Below are 20,903 nucleotides of genomic sequence, written 5' to 3'. Positions count from 1 at the left end.
CATGGCTTATGTCCTTTGTGGAAGTAGGTAAGATGGTACTTTTCTGTAGCATCATGATTTTTCCTGGAGAAAATGCTGGTAAACACTAAGTGGAACATGTTATAACTCTACCCAAAATATTTTATGTAGTTTTAGGGAGCGGAAGCAGCTTGGATTGCGCTTTAGATAAAAATGGCAAAGTTAAGGAAGTGGCTTAAGTTCACGGGGATCTGAGAGCTTCAGAGAACTTACTGAAATTGTATTATAAATAGCAGGAGTGCAAGTTTAAATGAAGTCGAATAGGTATTAGTGATGAGTTTAAGGACTTCATCTTGCAGGGACGGACTGCGCCAAAAGTAACAGCAGTTAACCTGAATCAGAGCAGAACCTTCATTTTTAAAGATAGTTGTTTTATCTATAAAAGGGGGAGTAAACCCATACGTGAGAAAAGCTGTCTGTGTAAGCCTGTTACAGAACAGCCATGGTGTTCAGCGCCCAAGTAACCCAGATGTGTTGCAGCGCTGAGCTTGTGCTTTCAAATCTGAAAAATTCCAGTTTCACACAACTGTTGTGAAAACCAGCCCCTGAGCCCTGGTGGAAGAAGCCGTGTTTGCTCGGGTTATCCCTGTCGGCTCTCAAGGACAGTTTGTGCATGAAGCTTGCAGGATTGAGCCCAATAACTTATCCTAATGTATAGTTTCATAAAACGATGGTAGGACATAATTCACGGTCTGGGATCTCCTTAAAGATTCATTTGCTGGTAGCATGCCTTTTTATCTTTTGCACGCAGGCAGTGTGCTTTGGCCGAGAAGGTTAAAGGTGGCCGTTGTTAGGTTGGCACCTCCAAAACGTCAGCAGTTGGAGGGGGTCTCTGTTTTCTGAAAAACTGATCCTTTGCTTTTTTGTGTTTCTTTACGGTGTCCCTCAATCTGCTGGTCATCCAGTGGCTGTTGCTTTCTTGGAGGGTCTGCAGAATCAGTTAACCTGTAAAATAGATACTTTGATTTGGCTGGTTTGGGAGGCCGAAGAAGAAATCCTGTCATTGTTGTGTATGAGCTTAGTATTTGAATGAGGCTCGGAGCATATAACAAGGATAAAATTCTGTGTTCAAGCACTTTCAGTCTTTCTAGAGGTACGTGCTCAAGGGTATACTTTCCTGCTTTGCTTTAATTTGACTGCTTTGCTCGCTCTAGATAATATCAAGCATTTATTATGTGTGATTTACATGGACAAGGAATAATGTTATTCATTGTTTCTCAGACCAGGAACAATGTTCTTTACACTGGCTTTAATGCAGCTGTTGTGAGCCTAAATAAGTGTGGCTTTTGAATACATGCACAGATCCCATACAATTACGGAGCAGTGAGGTGTTTATGAGGGAACCTGCAGCATTGCTGAGTGCTTCTCAGATGATGTTTGGATAAAAAGATAAGCTTAGATATTGTCTGGAACAGATCATCTGAATCTTGGGCCAGATTTCTGTTTCCTTACTTGTTTGCAATGGCTCTTTAATCAGTGCTATGGTGTCACACAGCATAAAGCTGGAGTTGTGGATAACGGCGGGTTTTGGTTGTTTGCGTGCTATTTACAGCTGAAGTAACTGTTGTTTTTTTTTTCAGTTAACATTCTGCAGAGATAAGAATGAGCAAAAATATTCTGCGAAACGAGTAAGGTAGACCAGTTCTACAGAGAGTGGCAGGTGGGGGGCTTTCGCTACAACAGACACTCAGAAATACTTCTGACATGCTCTTGCCACACACAAACGGCCGATAAATCTGTGCTCGGAGCTTGGCGTTTGTGCGTGGGAGGAACTACAGATCTGCGGATATTTATCCGACTTTGAACCGACAACAGTTCGGTCGTGATCGGCTGCGTGTCAGTCTCCCTCTTGTCCTCTGCAGCCACTGCTGAGTAACTGCACCAGGGAGTTCTGTGTGGTCTGAGGTGTAAAGGGCACTGACAGAATAGTAATAGAGTTACTGTTTTGCTTTTGTCTCTCTGATCCCCATTGAGACACGTTGTCTGGCTTCTTGCACCCACATTGTGCAACTGATTCTCCTTGCTGGCTCTCCCGCTAACAAATGTTAAACGGATGAACGTGCACCACAAATTTTCATGATGATAAAATGGTTTGAAATGTGCTGTTCATTTGGGAGAGCAGTTTGTGTTACCCCTTTGGTATGGTGAGTAATGTCTTTGCTCACTTGGAGTCCCGTTTGATAAGCTACAAACCTGCCTTCACCGAAACAGCGCTGGGTTTTCATTCCCTACAATCTGGAGAAAATGATTGAGATGCCAGCATAGCTAATGAAGGTCTGACACTTCCTTCTTAATGTTGTTTAACACCTTCCTCTAAAAGTAGCTGTGTTGAATATGACCTTACAGTTTAACTTCAAGAAGCTTGCATCGTGTTCACCAACAGGTTCAATGTACTGAAGTAGCAATTACCGTTTATTTTTAAGCTTGAGGGAGAAGTAGTTTTTTAATGATTAAATTTACAATGCAAAAAACTCTTCCCTGCCTAACTGTTCCTGTTAAAGGCTTTAAGTAGGTCAGGATCTCTGCTGCCCTTCAAAAGGAAATAGCAATCTGCCCTGCTCAGTGCCCAGTGCGGGATGGGGGAGCAGGTTTTGGTGTTTTTCCTTCCTTTTCTTTTCAGCTCAAGACGTAATTTTGTTTTTGAGATGTGTTTCACTGGCCACGTGTTGTACATTGTAGGGTATTTCGAGACATCCCTGAAATATTTACCATGCTGTGTCCCACCAAGAATGTAATCTTAAGGTCTCTGCTGTTTATGAAGCACAGTCTATATTTTATCTCCTGCTGAGAAAAGATGTGATGATGATTGTTTAGGGATTATGTGAGAATGGAGTGAGGAATGACCCTTAAAAATCAGTTGGAAGTAGGAGATTCCCAGATGAGACCAGGAAGGCGGGGAAGCTATTTGCATTGCTACTGTTGGGATTTTCTAATGAATATCTCCTTTGCATTTATGCTGGTGAAAATGAAGATTGGTGAGATAAAGAAGCCTTTAAAGAAAATGCAATAAACTCCGTTTGGTTACGGAAACGAAAGCTAACCCTGTAACTCTAGTAACTTGCCTTGATGAGCACTGCAGTTTCAGAGTGTGATAAGGTGCCTGTGGCCTGAAGATCACGCGTGGATCAAAAGTGCCAGTGCTGGGAAGTGGCGTCACGCAAATGAGCTTTAGGCACAAGACCAGCATGGACGCTTTTAAATATGAGACCCATTGCAACAAGAGATGCCTTACGTGATTTTTTGGATTAATTCTCTACATCTCCTTTGACTTTTCTAGGTTGTAAAACAAGTAGAGTGGTCAAAACCTTGGTGCTGGGTTGCAGAGCCCTGTGTGGCCCGTTTGGGGGCAAATCTGTGCAGATTTCTCGGGACAGTCTAGCGCACAGCTCCACAGAAATGCAGGAGTGACCCCAGGGGTCCCTTGCACCCCGGTTTCTGTGTGTAATTACACTAAAGTGAACCTGTTCGGCAAGCTCCGAATGTTGGTTTTTTAACTATACCTACTTTGTGTGTCAAAGATACGTATTTTTGTCCTATGTTCTCAGCAGCTTTGTTGGCAGTGGTGCTGCCTTAACATACAGAAACACAATTTTGGTGTTCCTGGGCTGCGTATATAAACTCAAGGTTGTTAGGACTTCTGCTACTCATGAGAATGGGACTTGATGTCTTAACCTGCGAGTTCAGTCACTTGTTTCTGACAGATTACATAGAAGAAAACAGTTGATTTTTCTTGTATGTTAAACCAGGATTTATGCAGGAGCTCTCACGTAGCATTTTGTCGCGGCAGATTGTTCTTTCAGTGTTTTCACAGCAAGCAAGCTTAACGATAGAGAGTTCTTCACTGCACATTGCTTCCTGAGCGCTGACAGTGTTTACAGAGCTATCCAGAACATGGATGGTGCAGTTACTGCTCTACCGGACTGGATTATTTTGTTGGTGCTGTGTGTGCATATACGCACACTGTCTCGGTGTTTGAATAGCATAAGGAAACTGGGCTGTGTACTTTTTATGCTTCAAGTGACATACAAGCCTGTGCCCTTGGCAGAAATTTGGCTTGGTTCCTTCCAAAAGCTGGGAGAGATGAGCCAACATACGCGGATCATTCAACAGGTGTGTTGTGTACCCAAGAGATGGGAAAAGGTTTTGATTTCTTTAGGGAGTTTTAAACGCTTGCATGTTTCCCACTGAGACCCCAAACCACCGCTGGGTTTGTGGAAAACCGCGGTCACACGCCTGGTTCTCTTACAGATGTCTAGTCAACTTCATCCTCTTTCTGTCAGAGATTAGACGTGAAATACGGACGTGTCTTGTGAAAAGCCCTCAGTAATGTGGTCGGGATATCCCCTCATGCCACAAATGCCTTTTCTTTTATTTTTTCCCTTTTACCATATAGCTGCACTTCCTTATCTTGCTTGACATGCCGTTGTTGCGCTGTGAAATGTGTTGAAAGCCCAGTGCAGAAGGGAGAAGCCTTGTTTTGGGTCAAGTAAAAGATCTGTTGTGACTCTTTTGGGCCCCCAAAGCATTTATTTTTTGTTGGGTTTGCCTTAGCCTTTTCCCAGTGTGATTTCAGGCCTATGCAGGTGTTTTGTAAGAGCGAGGAGGTGAATGCTCCAATACTTGAGTGGGTCAGAGCTGTCAGCTCTGGGGGCCGTCCAACCCCTACCATGGCACAGGGCTTTCTTAGGAGGTAGCAAATGGCTATGGGAGAAGGGGGTCTTGAATGGAGTTTGGTGTGAGATCTCAAACTTGGTAACAATAAGTGTATTTGTCTTGTGAGACAATAGGCAATATTGACCTGGGTCATGTCTGAAAAAAGTGCAATTGCTGCATTTTAGGCAGACGTGGAAGATTTCATGATTGTGCCTTAAGTTGAGGTGTGCTGTGGACAGCTGCTAATCCTGATAGCTACCCGATGTAGCTGTGTTTAATGTTTGGGAACCCTGAAAACTGGCAAAGGTTCTTATTCAAAGATAATAAAGCATAACAAAAAGGTTATTGACACAGTTGAATTATTGTTTTCAGTGCATGTGTTTGCCCAGTAGACTGTAATGGATTTGAAGTAGTTGTTCTGGTACACTGGGTAAATTCTCAGTTGGTTTTGGTATGCCGAGTCGTTGTGAAAGCACTTATTTCTCAATGCCACACAGCTGCTCTTGAAGTGTCAAGAACTGGCCTGTCAAGTATTGGCCTGTCGTTTGACCGCACTGACACAATTGTGCTGTAAGACATGGTTTTTATGATCGTGTGCTAATTGGCTGAGGCAGCAGTGTCTCATAAAGAACCCCTTTCATTTCAATACCTGGAGAAATACTTTCTCTATACTATCTAGAGTTAATACCATAAAGGGTTCTTCCCTATTTTTTTTTTCTAGGAATAAAAGAAAAGACTCATCTGTATTGGATAAATGTGAGTTAAGTTTCAGCTTGCTGCAAACTTTCTTGTCAGGTCCAAGCCACTTGAAATGGTTTTGTAATGGCGATGTTGAAACACAATGGGTGGTGGAAAAGTTTCTGTTTATTATTAATTGACTTGGTATGTAATTTTTTTCCCTTTAAAATTCCAGTTATTCAAGGCTGTAGTCTTGACTGCTACCTGGTCTGCTTGCTTTCTGGTGAGTGCAGTTGGGACGAACTGGTCCGTACATGAGAGCATGTATTGGTGTTTGGAAAACGGTTAGCTGCAGCTGAGTGTCTCCTGAATTTTTGAGATGTCTTGGCTTTTTTAACCTCCTCCTCTCTGCAGTTTGGAGCAGAACTTGTCTGACAGAACAAAAACGAAACAAAAGTGTGTGCATGCATAGTTTTCCCAAAAGGTATAAGTAGTTGGGAAGAAGGGTTGTACACTCAGCAGCTTGGCAGATGCGGCTGAAAGTTGATATAATCCAGCTATAGGCAGAGCAGCAGAGTCTTTGTTTTGTTTCGCTTTGTTGTTCAGAAGAGAGGTTAAGATCAGCTCTCTGTAGTCTCAATACTTGTGAAAAAAAAAATAAAAAATGAAATATTAGCGAAGTAATTTGTGAGATTTTTGTCTTGCAGTGTGTGGTACTGCGGGCTGAGCAGAGGGGAGCTGTAAACACTGAAGACAGCTTATCAACAGTGTTAAAACTCCCAAACTCTCCTCTGCTGGCTGGCAGAGCTGTGATTTCTGGCTGAAGCCTGAGATGTGTTGTATTGCCACAGTGAGCTGCCGTCTGTGCACGGGCTGTTGTGAGACCTGTGTATTCACTGGCTGAAAACAGACCCCTCGTGGGGTTTTGGCCACACGGGGTCTTGAGGGCATTCTGATGTTGTCTCCTTGCAAGATGAGAAGAGCAAAATCCCCGTCTGTAGGACTTCATAGAATCCAAGCAGAGGAAGGGGGGCAGGATAAACTGGTATCTGCATCTCCCAGCTCCCTTTTTTATTGGGCAGATGGGGAAGAGGTGGCCCAAAACACGTGCAGCTGCTTCTGCGAGTACTCGAATAAAGAATTTTGAATTCCTGAAGCTGAGGTGTGAACAGGAAAAGACTTATTTTTGTCCTCAGCGCCCTTCTCATCTGGGAGCTGCTGATCTCAAGCTTCTTTCTTCTGAGGCTCTCAGAAGTGCTTGGTATCGTTGCAATCACACTTCCCCCCCTCTGTTTTTGATTCCTAACCTCTCACATGGGGGAAAAATGGCTTTTGCTCATACCCCTTAGCTTCTTGGATCAGAGAGGTCTTCATTGCTGCAGAGTCTGGGAAGAGCCTTCCTCTAGGCACTGCCTGTTAATCTGCCAGCATGGAAAATCAACCTACAGTGGCCAACTGTAAACCGTAGATGAACTCTTGGCTCTGTGGCAGAAACCACTGTGGGTTATGAGGCCTTGCTAAATGTACTGAAGGTTGTGAAATAAACAGGTTTGACAGCCGCTCACACCAAACTGGGCCATTCTTGTCTCAGTTCAAGAACTCTATGCAAGAACACAAAACTGTCTGACCCAAGCTAAGCCAGAAGCCTGCGAGTATTTCTAGAAGCATCTTTGATGTAAAAATCGAGATGTCTTTCTGTAAGCTTTCTCAAGCGTGTGGTTTTTTCTCCCATTTTTTAAAATATCCCTTCACCATAAATCAAGAGTCATTCCATTTCTGTAAGTAATTTTCCCTCTGACATCAGAATTGAGAAACAAGTGAAAACACATCTTTTTTTGCTGACTCTTTCATTTCAATTTGTTTGTGGTTCAGACCGTGGCTATACGTCGAAGGCTGTATTATTACTTTTTAATCTAAACTGTTTTTTCCATAGTAAGGAGAATAATTTGTTTTATGTATTACTTTAAATAACAGAAACATATTGGTTATAAAAGCTGAAGATGGGCTTAGAGATTCTAAATATTTGATACTGTTTGATATCTACTGAAAACAGTCTTTGTAAAGAAGGGTACTACCTCATGCTGTAATATTCCTGGTCAACAGCAAAAACCATAAGGATTTTCTTTTTCCCCCCTGAACTGATTGATGGCTGCATATCTGAAGTCTGGCAAATGTTTGATATGCTCAGCAGAATCTGCAATTTTTAAATAAATAATATCTTGTACTCCTGCCTGTGGAAAGAGCTCTTGCTTTATCCTGTCTTGTTTTCTCACTCCCTTGCCAGCCAGACTAGAAATGTAAGCAGCACCGTCAAGCTGTGCTAGCGTTGTGAGCTGTTTTCATCCGTTCAGTGTCCCAGAGATTGGATTCCTTCGCCCCTCCATGAACTGAACGTGTGGGGGATGCCCAAATCTTGTACCTGCTGAAGACGCTTTACCTAAAAGGAACGCTCGGTTCCAGTAATTGAGTATTTGTTTATCTCTGAGTTTTCTGGAGAGGAACCTCTGCTTGTTTCCTGCGTTTTCAGTACGATCCTGATCCTGAAGTCCTTGAAGGCTGACGTGCAGGCGTGTGGTGCTATTTGTGCATTGATGGTGCCAAGCCAACCAGATGCTTTACTTGCTTTCCTCAAAATGTGGCATCGTTCTGGACTGCTAGGACTGAGCCATCTGTTTAATATTTGATGGGGATAAAAAGGAAGAACAAGGCAGATGAAACCAGTGTCTGCAGAAATGAGTGCACTGATGGTTGTTATCCTGGTGTGGATGACCAGGAGGCTGTTGCTTGTGGAGCTGCGGTTGCTTTTGTTGGTGGCATTGCTGACAGTTTTCCTGTCATCCACTCACTGTAGCTCCCTGGGCATTTTCTATCGATGTCTTAATGCAGATCACCTATTTTCGGGCTACAAACTTAAATCCAAAAGGTAATGAAACATTTTACAACCTCAGCGTGAGGAGGAGAAGCAGCAACATCTCACCCTGAGTGTTTGTTTAGACCTCATGTGAAGCTGTTATTTCCTGACGTACTCAGTGTTGAACAAACGTATAGGTCTGATTTTTAAACACGAACATTTGTCATTGTTAGTTTATATATGCAGCTTGTGTGCATTTCAGGCCTGGTGTGCTAAAAGGTTTGATCTTTCCCTTCCCGGATAAATTTTGTTTAAATGTGCTTGGTTTTCTAACTGGAGGGATTCTAGGGCAGGAAAATGTCCAAGTAAATTCAAGGTCTGCTCTGTAATGTTGGCAGCTGCTGTGCAAGATGCGTTTTGAAACTGCAACTCTACTTGTGTTAACAAAAAAATAACGCTCTATTTTTTTTTTAATTGTAAGATACAATTCCATTGTTTTGCACTTTCTAATCTTGAAAACAGAAGCTGGATAAAACTGGTCGGCTCTACCCAGCTCTGCCTCTGGGAGTACTGGAACCAGTTTAGTTGGGGGTAGGTCAGCGGGGTGCAAGGTTTTTTGTTAACCATCCATCGCAACCATGTCGGTATTGTTTCTCTTGCCTTGTTTTAGCTCTTGTGCTGGGTTTGTGAAGGTACAATGCAGCTTGGCCCTCGATGTACACCGCTTTTGGCTCCAGTATAGCAAAGCCATAAATAGCCCCTTGCCCCCAGCAGTAGGAAGTGACTGCAGCAGGTGGTGTCCTCTGCTAGAAATCTGCTCATAATTAGTACCCAAGTGATTCTTATAAAATTGGTTTTCTTGTCGTGTGTTCTTCCTTTATTAAATGCCAGCTGACTGGCGACTGCATTATTAAAATCTGAAATCATCATTAAGATAAAAGAAATACTACCAGAAAGGTATTTTTGTTTATTTCTGTGCAACCTCTGTGTGAAGTGTATTTCATGTGCCATTTAAATACTAATAGACAGAGTTTAGCTCAGATTTGTTACAGTAGTTCTCCACGGCAGTACCAGTAGGAGGAAGTACGTGGTAGTACTGGAAAGCCCTGGGCAGCGTTTGTATCCCTGCCTGTGCTGAACAGCACCTTGCACTGCGAATGGCATCGAGAAAATAAACGGGGCTTTTTGTGCAGCAAGGTAGTGCTCCGAGTGAGGAAGGACACTGCAGTCTGGTGTCGATAAACAAGCTTCTCCTTGCCACAGAACCTATCATTGTGCTTGGATTAACTTTCAGTCTCGGCAAAGAGGCCGAGTTGTTTGGGCAAGGGAGAATAAATGCATTAGTGCTGTTGCGATTGCTTCCTTGCAGCCGTGGTGGAGAGCCCTCGCCTCCTTGCCGTTGCTGGGTGCTGAATAAACAGTGAAAGCAAGGGGAGAGGGACTGCGTATTTATAGTGTGTGTGTAAACAGCAAAAAATGGGGGCAGTCCTGTGTTTCGGTTACTGTTTAACGTGTGTCTGCCTTTATACCCCTGCCTTTCTCCCACAGATGTGAGAGCTGCGTGGAACTGCTGTTTGTGAGAGGGGCTGGGAACTGCCATGAGTGCGATGCCCCCCTGCGCAAGAGTAACTTCAGGGTGCAGCTCTTTGAGGATCCTGCTGTCGACAAGGAAGTGGAAATTCGAAAGAAAGTGCTGAAAATGTGAGTTTCGCCAGCTAAAAGAACAGGAAGTAGATGTATTGCATGGATCACCATTTAAAAAAAAACAACAATTACTTACTCCTCCAGTAATACAAAGGAGGTTTTTATTAAAGTGGCAGCTCCTAAAGCTTGACTCCATTTAATGTGCAGGGATTTTGGAGAATCAGACTTTATGCAACAACTGAGGACAGAAGTCTTAACTTAGCCTTGAGGGATTCCTGCTTAGCATTAGAAAATGCTGGGTGTTTCTGTGTGGCCTCCTAAATGGAGATGGTTGGATATTGAGGACTGCAGCTGCTTTCCCTTTGAGGGGGTGACCATGGGAGTGGGGCAAGAAACAGGACCTTGATTGATTTGTTCCCTGGGGACCTCTTGAGAGTTGAAGGCCAGTTCCCTTCAAAATGAAAATGGACAAAAGAGAAGCTCTGTTCATATCGCTTTCCACTTCACACAGTAATTCTTAGAGGAAATGCTTCCTTGCAAGCCATGTTACAGCTAGTTTCTAGTCTGTTATGCAGATTTGAGAGCTCTTGGAATTTAGATAAGTGAGGTCTAAAATTGCATCTTGCTCCTTGTAGCCACAAAACAACATTTTGTAAGGAAAATAAGTGAGCCGGTTGATGTTTTGGTAGAAGAGGGTCCGCTGGAACTTGACAGACCTGGACAGAGTTGTGTGTGCAGAGATGAACGTACAGGGAAATTGTAAGCTTGGCAGCTTTATCTAAGACTTAGTGCGTTGGTAAATGAATCGTATGATGTTGCTGAGTTGTGGGGAGGTTTCACTGTTGAATACTAAGGTGCTGATCTGGAAAGTAGTGATGATTTTTGATGTTTGACCATAAAGTCTACTGAAGTTCACAAAGTCAAACTGGAATGAAGTCAAGCTAGTTGACTAAACGTGGAGTGAAGTGTGGTTAGAACAGAAAACTTCGTAAAATGCTTGGCCTACTTGGATTTGTCAGTGAGTTTTCAGTGGACAGGTAATATGTCCCCAAACTGGAGTTTGGCCTGAGTTCTCGGATTAGGTGTTTATGCTCCTGGTCCACAGAGCAGGCAGATTCTCATCTTCGTATTTTCTCGGGAAGAAAGCCTGTGTGTTGTGACTTTTAGAGGCTGTCCATGTCCTAGCCGGTTGTCCCTTCATCTTTTTGACTTTTTCCAGCTATCAAGAGTTGGATAGATGAGTTCTGAAGTGGTTATTGATATGAAATAAGAAATAACTCTGTTACCATTTCCAGTTTGCTGCTGACGTATGTTTTCTGTTGTCGGCACGAAGCCAAACTTCCTTTCCTGATACTTCCAGAAAAGCTTTTCTTGTGGTGTTGCTGTTATCTCTGCCCCTAACAGGTTTCTCATGCTGAAGGGCTGTCTTGGAATGAGTACATCCTAGCCTCTGTACTCCTGTCCACCTGCAACCATGGAAAGGGAATTGGCAAGCCATAGGCAAAGACAGCCCTGTTTTATGCTGGGCTGGCTCATTCTCTTTGAAACCATCACTTCTGTCTCCTCTTAAAGATTCTGTGTGTTGGTCAGCTGTGGGAGGGAGCCACAAAGCACGTGGTTGGTAAAACTACACTTAATACGCTTGCAGCAATAGCCTTGTTGAATTGAAGCTGCATGTACGTGTGTTATTTAAATCCTTGTTTCTCTTCTCTCACAGATACAATAAAAGAGAGGAGGACTTTCCCAGTCTAAGTGAATATAATGATTTCCTGGAAGAAGTAGAAGAAATTGGTAAGTCTTAATGCTTGCGTTTTTGATGTGCTGTGCTCATGAGACCATAGGCTTTTATCTTCTGACTCAACTGCCTATGAGAATGTCTAAGTTGAGTTTCTGTAATAGGATTTATCATGGTATCAAATGTTTATTTAATTACTTTCTTTCTGTACATTTTTAATCGTATTTGCTGAACTGTAGGACATGGTTAAGTAAAACATTTTATCTGCCAGAGAAAAAAACATGATTCGAAGAGGAAGCAGTGCTTCATAGCTGGAAAAGAAAGGCTTGCAAGGGACTGTCGGTGCTGCACCGGGGAAGATTAAACAAAGAGAGGAGAAACTGAAATTTTCACTATATGCCCCCATTAGCTTTATCTACCATGACAGAAGCCATATGGTGTCTTTCATCATTTTTGCTTCTGCAAGTACAGTAGTTGAAGCTGCTTTGAAGCTGCTGACCTTACATACCACTGTGGTAGCATTTTATGTTGCTGTGCAGAAGGAGAAGGTTTAGGAACAGACATTGATTTCTTTCTCTTTGGACTACTTGAAGCAGAACTTTGCCCTTTGGGGAAGGGACTCCGTTATCAACAGAGTTTATTTTCTTCCTAGTTAGGGTGACTTGTGATTTATGGTGGAGTGATAGATTTTGCTTAGAAAAACAAGGATGTGTTCAAAGGAATGACTCCTAAATGGTTTGTTTCTTGGGTTTTACAAGCTTCTGAGGCTTTCCGTTTTTTGTCCTGGAGGAAGAAGAGGTGGCTTAAAACATGCAGGAGGGGCAGTGAATGTGATTTGAAGGAAGACATGGAGATACCGCTCCCCTTTCATTTCTCAAAGGAGCCCTTGCTCCTCTTTGCACTGTGGTGTTTTGTAGAAATTTCTCCACTACGCTTACTGCTGTGAGTAATGTGTCATGTTTTTGTTGGCATCCGAGGGCTGAGGCTGGAGTGCCAAATCTGTGGCTGGGAAATACCAGGCACCCTCATATGGGCCCAAATACATGGAGGAGACGATGTGGGTGTAGTTCTGTTTGTGTATGTTTTTGGATGGTGCTGGGGAAGGAGGGAATGAGTAGAAAGAATGGTTGCATCTTAGCCAGAGGATCACGGAAGAATCTGTGTGCTCACGGAAGGGAAAACTGCTTTTTATTTATGTAGCATTAAATAAAGATTTCCCGTTTACTGCTGTGGCAGGGGTTTTCAGCATCTGCAACGAGGGAGTTGAAGTTTTGCCTGAAATTGTCTTAACCTCGTCAGTTTGTGCAGAATGTTACGATTCTCCAGTTCTTGGGACTGAGTGGTTAAATTTCAAATGGTTCCGTTTGTGCTGGTGACTTGGTTCAGATGCAGCAGAAATCACGGCTGGGCTTTGTAATCTGGTGAAGAAGAGTGAATTTGTCAGTGATTGTGCTGGCTCTGCAAATGCATCGTGAAGAAGCTCAACAGAGTTAGGAACTGGAGTTAGTTGACTGAACGAGACACCTAAAATACTAAAAGGAGCAGGCAGTCCAACTACCTCCTAGTTTCTTCATGAGGGTGATGAGAGGAAAGAAGGGATGCAGTCAGAAGGCTCTTAATATGTCATTTATTAGCTCGGGCAGATCCAGAAGCTGGAGGACAGGTCAGATTCAAGAACAGCACCACGGGTGAGATTTCAGGCTCCGTTCTCCTCTCCCTGGTGACAAAGCTCATTGCACACATCTTGCTCTCCCTGAACCCTTCCCTGCCTGTGCTCCGGGGCAGAGTTCTCCCCTGGGCCGTTGGCTGGGCCGTGGCGATAGCGTGACTACTTCCAGTGGCTTTGCTGAGCACGTTGTGTGTCTTTGACTGTTGGATTACCTCGCAGTTTACTCCTGAGAGGAGTTACTTATTTGTTATTGTGTATGTGGATCCCCTGCTCATTTGTGCACATGAAATCTGGGCTGCAAGAAAAGACAGAAGAGGTGTAGTTACGCCGAGAAGTCTGGCCCTGTGGAGCCAGTGTTGGCAGTAGCTGGTCGTGGTTGTTCAAGCTATGGGGTTAGGAAGCTGGGAAGCAGAGAACTGGATTTCCCCTTTCTCTCCCCACCCCAAATTTGCAGTTTTTCTGTGGGAGGGTCCAAGTGCAGCTTCACCCTGTTTTCTTTTCCCTGATGAGTTTTGTTTTCTAAGTTGCTGTGGAGGATTAAATGAAATAGTTGCTTGGCAGAGACAAAATGGAAGCTCCCTGTATAAGTGTACTTCATGTGACCTTAGTGCAATTCTGGTAGTTCTTCCGAATGTTCCAGGCAGGTCAGCTCCAACATTTGCAGCAACTGAATTGTCTTATTCCATAGATGTGAGAGGTGACCTCGCTTGAAATACATTTTCCCTGTTCACATCGGGGTTGGTGCACCTACAGACTTTCTATTTAAAGAAAAGAGTTGGGTGGTACAGCAAAAGTGTGAGAGGGGAAGGTCAAACAAGTATTAGGGAATTCACCTCTTAAGATTTCTATTATAAAAACACATTTTTGAAGTGGTTTAGAATGTAGTCACTAAATAATGCTTTGGGCCAAAATGTGTTATACAAGGCTTTAAATAGAAACCACATTTTAAAGCAAGTTTTCCCCAGAAGAAAAGTCAGTTGGACAATTTGAGACCATTGTAAACACAGTTTGTTGTCATTAACACTAAGAAGAAAAATAAAGTGAGATGGTTAAAACCTGCCTTTGGGAAAGGTGTGGACAAAACCTATCAGAATAAGTCAAGTCTATGCCATTATGGTGAGAGGGGCAAGTTTAAACCTTAGAGTGATGCTGCAAGTTGAAATCTTTGGACATAACGCAAATTTTGCTTGCTCTTTCTGCAGGGTTTTCTTCTTCCCCTAAGCTTTTCCTCTTCCCCACAGTGTATCCGTAGCCAGTTTCTCAAAACTCGGTGTGTGAGCTCCCCAGAGCAGGGCCTGCGTCCTAGCGTGTGCGTACACTGCCTGGCACCGTGCTCCGAGACCTGAGCGAGGCCTCTGGGCATTACTGCAGCGCCATTGTTAGTAATTACTGCTTTTTAAAAACACTCGGTGCGTTCAGCCTGGAAGGAGGCTGCCGTATTTGTGCCTTTGGATTCTTGTATCTCGCTCCTCTAAGACTTCATGCGCTACCAGCTGCCTGGTGATTTGTCTTGCTCAGATTGTTTATCCAAGGATCCCTTCATGAGATGGAAAGCTTTTGGTATCTATGATCACTTGTGGGTTGTGCTGTTTGTTATTTTGCGGGGTTTTTTCCCTCTGTGTGTGTGCATGAGGATGGCATTGTTGGTACTGACAACGGGAACAACTCAACTGGAAATGGGGCAGCTTTATCGAAGATCCGTTTCAGTCATCTCATCTCAACAGAGATTTCAGTACCACGCCATTCCAGCCAAAACTATCTATCTTAGACCGATGGGTCTGAGTGATTTCAATCACTTATTACTACGCTAAGGTATTTTTGGGAAACGACTGACCCAATAAAAGGTAACTGAGTTTAAACAGGAATAATTATTAATACCTAACTAGACTTTTTTGGTTTAGCTGTGGGTATTCTTTTGTTCCTGATAATTATTTTGTTATAAACAGGTCCCTTCCAATCAACATTTCTGTGATAAGATTTCTTCCATCTTTTCTCTCCCTTGCCCCGCTCCTACTCCTCATAGAAGCACAGAGGCAGAGGTTGGCCCAAGCATGCAGAGCACCAACAGAAGGTGCTACAGCAGCTTTGGACTCCCCGGGCAGCTTGAAGATGTGGCTGTGTCTCCGGTCATAGCGCAGAACAGTTGCTCTTGTGCCATTCCCAGAGCTGGTGATTTAGGAAGATGATGGTCAAGGAGCTGCTTGTAGTAGGTTTGGAGGAACAGGTTTTATAACAAACTGGTACTTAGTAATTTAGAAATCTTCAGCTGGCTCACACCAGTCGCGCAGATCAGAGACTGTCAGCAGAGCCATCATCTGCTGTCTTGGCAGAGAGGGAATGTTCCTAATGTGTGAACAGCAGATATTTTTACATGGTAACATTATTGTTTCTTACGGAACTAGGAGTCTCAGAAAACTTGCAGTATCTCAGACTGAAACAGGGAGATTTTGCTGCACTTGAAGTCCTGCAGTGGAGGGACGTTCACTCACACTGCTGTGCCTCTGGAGAGGTGGTGCTGTACAGTTCAAATTCTTGTCTAGTGTTTTTTTTCCTAACTAGGAAAATAGTTTTCCATTTGTTGTAGAATTGCATAATGAATGTTGTTGTTTTGAAAAGCTGTGAAAGTCTCCCTGTAGAGGCTGAACTTCAGAAGTAGGGAGTTTTACCTAAACAGAACGAAATGTTTCAGGAAAAGACAATAGTCTTGCTGTTCTACTTCAACAGATGTCTCAGGGCAAGTCATTTTATAAACCAACCAATGTGAGATGGATAAGTAGATAAATAATTGTTGCATACAAAACAGCTTCTGTTTCTTTTCCCTGAAGGGTTTCAGGGCTCTTACATAGGCTTATGCTATATTTCAACATGGACCAAAAAAACCCCGCCTGGCTTCTCTTTGAAACCGTTTCAAACTGGCCATCTGCTTCGCCAGTCACATTCAGATCTATACCAATATTTTTTCAGGGTAGGTGTAGCTTGAGAGTTTAGGCTTTTTTAACTCTTTGTGGTTCTCCTAGTTTTATAACTGGTTTTGTTGTATATTTTAAAAAGAGAATGTTTGGAAGAATGGTATTTAAAATAAATTTCTGGCAAAACCAAAAGCAGACCAAACAAAAACCCAACCACCTTGCATAATCCTAGCTATGTGGAAGGTGAGATGTTGAGTATTAGTGATTGTGTTCTTTGATATGGTGCTTGATGGTTATGAAAAGCCAGGTAACTTGTGGAGGAGACGAGGGTGAAGAGAAAGAAACAATATTTTAACTGGTTTTTGTGGCCAAGTGCCTCTTTCAAAATGGACTTAGCTGTAATTGTGAGGTGATGGTAAGAATTTGTATTTTCTGAATATTGGTGAAAAGACATTTGAGGATCATGAAAAAAAACTAGAAACTATGTTGAAAGATGTTTTGGCTGGCTGGTTGGCCACTGACAACCGTGCAGTGTCAAAGAACATGGTTTGTTTTGCTGCTAGGAGTTTATTTTGGGATCGAAAATATTCTTTTCATTTATTAAAGGACAGGTATTGACACTGTCGAAATAGAGACATCCAGGTCCTAACACTGCTGCACCAAAATTTAGCTCTCCAGTATTTTAAGTCTTGAGATGTGAACAACTTAGCATGGAGGAGCAGATGCTTAGGACCAAGACAGTGTTCCTCTTCAATGACTGTGAATCAGTATTCAGTGGGAGGAGTCCACTCTGGTCTTTGAGGGTGCTGGAAGTACAGATCTTCCTGATTGCTGGGGTCCTGCCGTGTCCTCACACGGCAGAGTCGAGTAACACTGACAGCAGAATCGGCGTGGTGTGAGCAGATCTGCCTGCTGGGAGCGTTTTACCTGTGGCTGGGTTCTGGCCACAGCAGGAAAACAGATGGGGAAAAATGTTCCAGCTCGCTGCGAGCAGAGCAGTGGGCATTTAAGCTGGCTATGCAGGTGGATAACGGAAATTTTCTTAATCATTAATGCAGAAACACCCCTTACAGGGAAATGCAATTTCATATCAAGTAGTAAAATAAACCTGCTTCTTTAAGTAGTTCTAAATACAGGCAGGCATCCACATGTGTCTAAAATTTGCTTGCTTTCCCCAGTACGGGGTTTAAATATTACGGTTTTTGTTTTACAAACCTAGGTTGTAACGAGATGAGCCTATTACAGATAACCAAGAAAGGAGGGAAAAAAACCAACCCAAAACCTTGAACATTTCAAGCAGCAGTAGTTGCAAAACTCAGATCATCAGTTTATTGCTGGATTATTTTTAGAGAAGTACCCAAGATGTTCAGGAGCCTAAAGGCATTTGGCATCTCATCTTGCTCCTCCTCTTGCACCTGGAGGTGGCATCTGGGCATCCTGCTAGCACAGCGTGTCTCATGGGCTATTTCTTTCATGTGTCATCACTGAAGAGTCTGGAGAGCTGCTGTGTGGATTTAAGTTGTAGGAAGTGCTGAGATTCCCATGCAGCTGCTGTCATTGTAGAGCCCTGGTCTGATTCTGTGCCAGCGTTTTCACATGACAATTCTCTGCCCTACCACTCAATACTAAGCTGCTTGTCAGCTGGGAACTGTAGGCTGGAAAGTTGGAGGTCAAATCTGTATTAAAAGACTAAAAATTTAGATTAAAATAACGTGTTTTAGTAAGGAAATGCTGCTATGACTAGAAAGTGCACGTACGTTGCAATGTGAAATTGGAAAATGTTGTTATGCCTTTTGGAGTGAAAAAGACCCCAGCGTACAGTTGAAATGGGTTACCTGCCTCCAAAAATTAAGTGGCTGAACTTTGAATGGTTGGTTTGGGTTATAGCAGAGCCCAGAAGTTCCACCCGAGGTGAGTTCAAGGCTTATGGGTATAGGTGCTGTACACAGCTATGGTGTATGTATAGGAGAAAGGAAGCTTTATTCCCCTCCTCCTGGTTCTTACTGGTGGGAGACCTCGTGCAGAGGCCCAGGGACAGCAGCAAAGTTGGAAACGGAACTCGGGTGTTGATTCCCAGTCAAATGCTTAAACCACAAAACCAGCCTGCATCTCAGACGACTTCTGAAGTGAGGGTGGAAGATTTCAGCCGATTGACGAGCCAGGCTGAATTAAAATATCAGGCCCCCTGATAGTGCTCATTATTTGGAGAACTGGGGAGGAAGAAATAAATGCAGCATTTTGCTTGCTTGTTCAGGGCTAGGAATTTCTTCAGCTGTATCTTTCCTAGCCTTTTTTGTAGCAGTTCAAGGAAGATTGAATACTTTTGATAGAAGTAGGGTGATGTGGTAGTTCAGTACTCCTGGGAAGAGAGTATTTCTGTTCCCACAGTTGAACCAGTGACCTGGAGGTGAAAGGCTTAGGCGTTGTACCAAACCACTGACCATCCAAACCGGCTGCATCTTTCAAGCTGTTGATTATAGAAACTGTTCAGAATTTTTTGAGGTATCTTGTGTTTCACGTACAGACAATTGCAAATGTTGTGTTAAACTATGGAGCTCGCTGGGCGTCCCTGCCTGCTTGTAATTATGTGAGATAGTCTGTCACTACTGAGACATCAAAAGAATGTCATTTAACCTGTTAATCTGGGTGCATTTGCAGATCCCTCATAATAAAGGTAATTGTACATTGGTTGCCTTTTGAGTTATCAAGTAATGTGAATTTTTTTTGCGTACCTGACAGTTTGAACAGTCTCTGTAGTCCGCGCATTAAATAATCTTACGAAGTGGAATGCCTTCATTTCTAACCTTGTCTTAACGTGCATGTGTTCAGTCTGATTTAATTTTACAGGAATCGCTGTGTTCTTAGTTGTAACTGCTACCTGAAAAGGTCAGTGTTTCCCACATAATATTACGATTACTCGTGTACCATTATCAGTATCACAGAACAGGATGCAAGACTCAAGTCTTCATCTCCTGCAGATGTGTAAATCTAAAGGAATTCTGCTGGCTTCTGTTGAAGTTCGCAGTGATTTAGCAGAACGTGTCTTTCTTTTCAGGGCCTATTTAAATAAACTCTGTTACTGCAATGTTTATGTCTGGTGCTAGAAAGGATAGAAAACATAACAGTAGTATTTATTTGTCATAATCATGCGTGCTGATGTAATACTTTTGCTTTCTGTTTTTCTAATATTTATGCAGTATTTAACTTGACCAACAATGTGGATTTGGAGGACACCAAAAGGAAAATGGAGCTGTACCAGAAGGATAACAAAGAAGTCATTCAGAAAAACAAGATAAAACTGGTTAGTTAACTTCTCCTCTCCCCTACAAGTTTTATTCATTAGTTGAAGAATTAAAGGATTTTGGAAGTGTAGTACTTCGTGTAATGTCTTAAAAAGAAGTCAAAGCTGAAGGCACTATGCAGATTTCACTTTGTATTAAAAAACCTCATGTGCTAATGTTCTGCAACACTGATATTTAGTGCTGCGTAAAGAGATTAATTTGATAGTTGAAATGTGTAGTTACGCTTTATTTTGGGAAGGGCTTGAAAAGAGGGACAGGCATTAAAGTCTGCATCTAATACATCACCACTGCATGTGTGCTGGCAGCGCTGTTGGACAGTATCCAGGAGAGACAGAGTTCATTCTTATGCCGGGACAATCATTCCTTTCTCATCCGAAGGAGAAAAGGAATCTACCAGATGCAGACATTACGAAGGTCCCAGGAGAGTGCTGTAAAATTGAGGGAAAGCACAGGTCTGGTTTATGCAGAATTTAAAATGAAAGATGTTGAAACAAACAGTAGAAGTTTTGTTCAAGAGCTGATAACAATAACATCAGGAGTACTGTGTATATGATCTGTATGCAAAACACACGGTTCTTTGAAGAGTCATTCATTACAATATGGCTCAGATATAATACTGTTCTTGAAAAATAAACTTGCAAGCATTTCTTTCTGTAGGAAAAGTTTAATCTGTTAAACATTTTTTCAGTATAAAAATACACATTGTTATCGGTTCTTGAAGGAAAATGTCTGCCCAGAGTGTGACATGACAAGGTTTTGTGTTTGTGTTCCAGTTGCACTCAGGACTTGCTTTCAAAACAGTCGGGCTGAAATCCTCACTGCCCTGAAGTCTGTGGCAAAACTCCCAGTGATTTCTTTAGCTCTGGGATTTCACAGGAGGAGATTGGAATCTGAAAAATGTTTGTTTGAACCTCTTCCTTTTAAAGCAAGGAAATTTCCCTAGGGGTCCACCTCTGATCTGTTATCCTGTCTCTGATGCTGTGCTTCAGAGCTTGAAGAGACCTGCCAAATGTTTGGCTCCATGTCTTGCTTTACAACATAGGTACAGCCTTTGGGGACACCAAGGGAATAGCGTGGTTTGCCTGCAGCCCACCTTTCCTTCACGTATGTGACAGCCCGTGTGCTCACTGCGTGATCGCATCGAGCAGCACAGGAATGCTCTGCACTCACCCAGGCCCCCTGGGCCTTCTGTCTTCTGCATGTGATGGTCCTGTGGTGCTAGAGGCTGTCTGGTGAAAGCTGGGCAAGCCTGCGTGAGTCCAGACTTACTGGAGACCTGGAGAAGTTGTTTTTAATTTCTTTTTCAGCATTTGAAACATTCAACGTCTCTTTTTCAACAATTGAAACATCATAATGTACTTGATGCAGTTGCTATTAGAAAAACTACACGACCTTGCCCATAAATGTACCTCTCTCCCAGGAGCTGAAAGGGTGCTTTCTCTCT

The 20,903-nt window shown here is 42.9% G+C and overlaps 1 protein-coding gene across 1 annotated transcript in view; it reads left to right on the top strand.

The window, feature by feature from the left end:
* Window positions 1-19,458, top strand: part of MNAT1 (MNAT CDK-activating kinase assembly factor 1) — a gene marked incomplete at its 3' end in the record, with an annotated part of 42,326 nt that extends 22,868 nt beyond the window's left edge. Inside the window, exons 2-4 of the mRNA XM_010186305.1 lie at window positions 9,749-9,901; window positions 11,562-11,635; window positions 19,355-19,458. Of these exons, the coding sequence (XP_010184607.1) occupies window positions 9,749-9,901; window positions 11,562-11,635; window positions 19,355-19,458 (331 nt within the window). The remainder of the gene's footprint in view (window positions 1-9,748; window positions 9,902-11,561; window positions 11,636-19,354) is intronic.
* Window positions 19,459-20,903: the final 1,445 nt, after the last annotated feature.

This window comes from Mesitornis unicolor, unplaced genomic scaffold (assembly GCF_000695765.1).
Source record: "Mesitornis unicolor isolate BGI_N332 unplaced genomic scaffold, ASM69576v1 scaffold4766, whole genome shotgun sequence".
Classification (NCBI taxonomy): domain Eukaryota; kingdom Metazoa; phylum Chordata; class Aves; order Mesitornithiformes; family Mesitornithidae; genus Mesitornis; species Mesitornis unicolor.
This window is presented reverse-complemented; position numbering and strand designations above follow the sequence as displayed.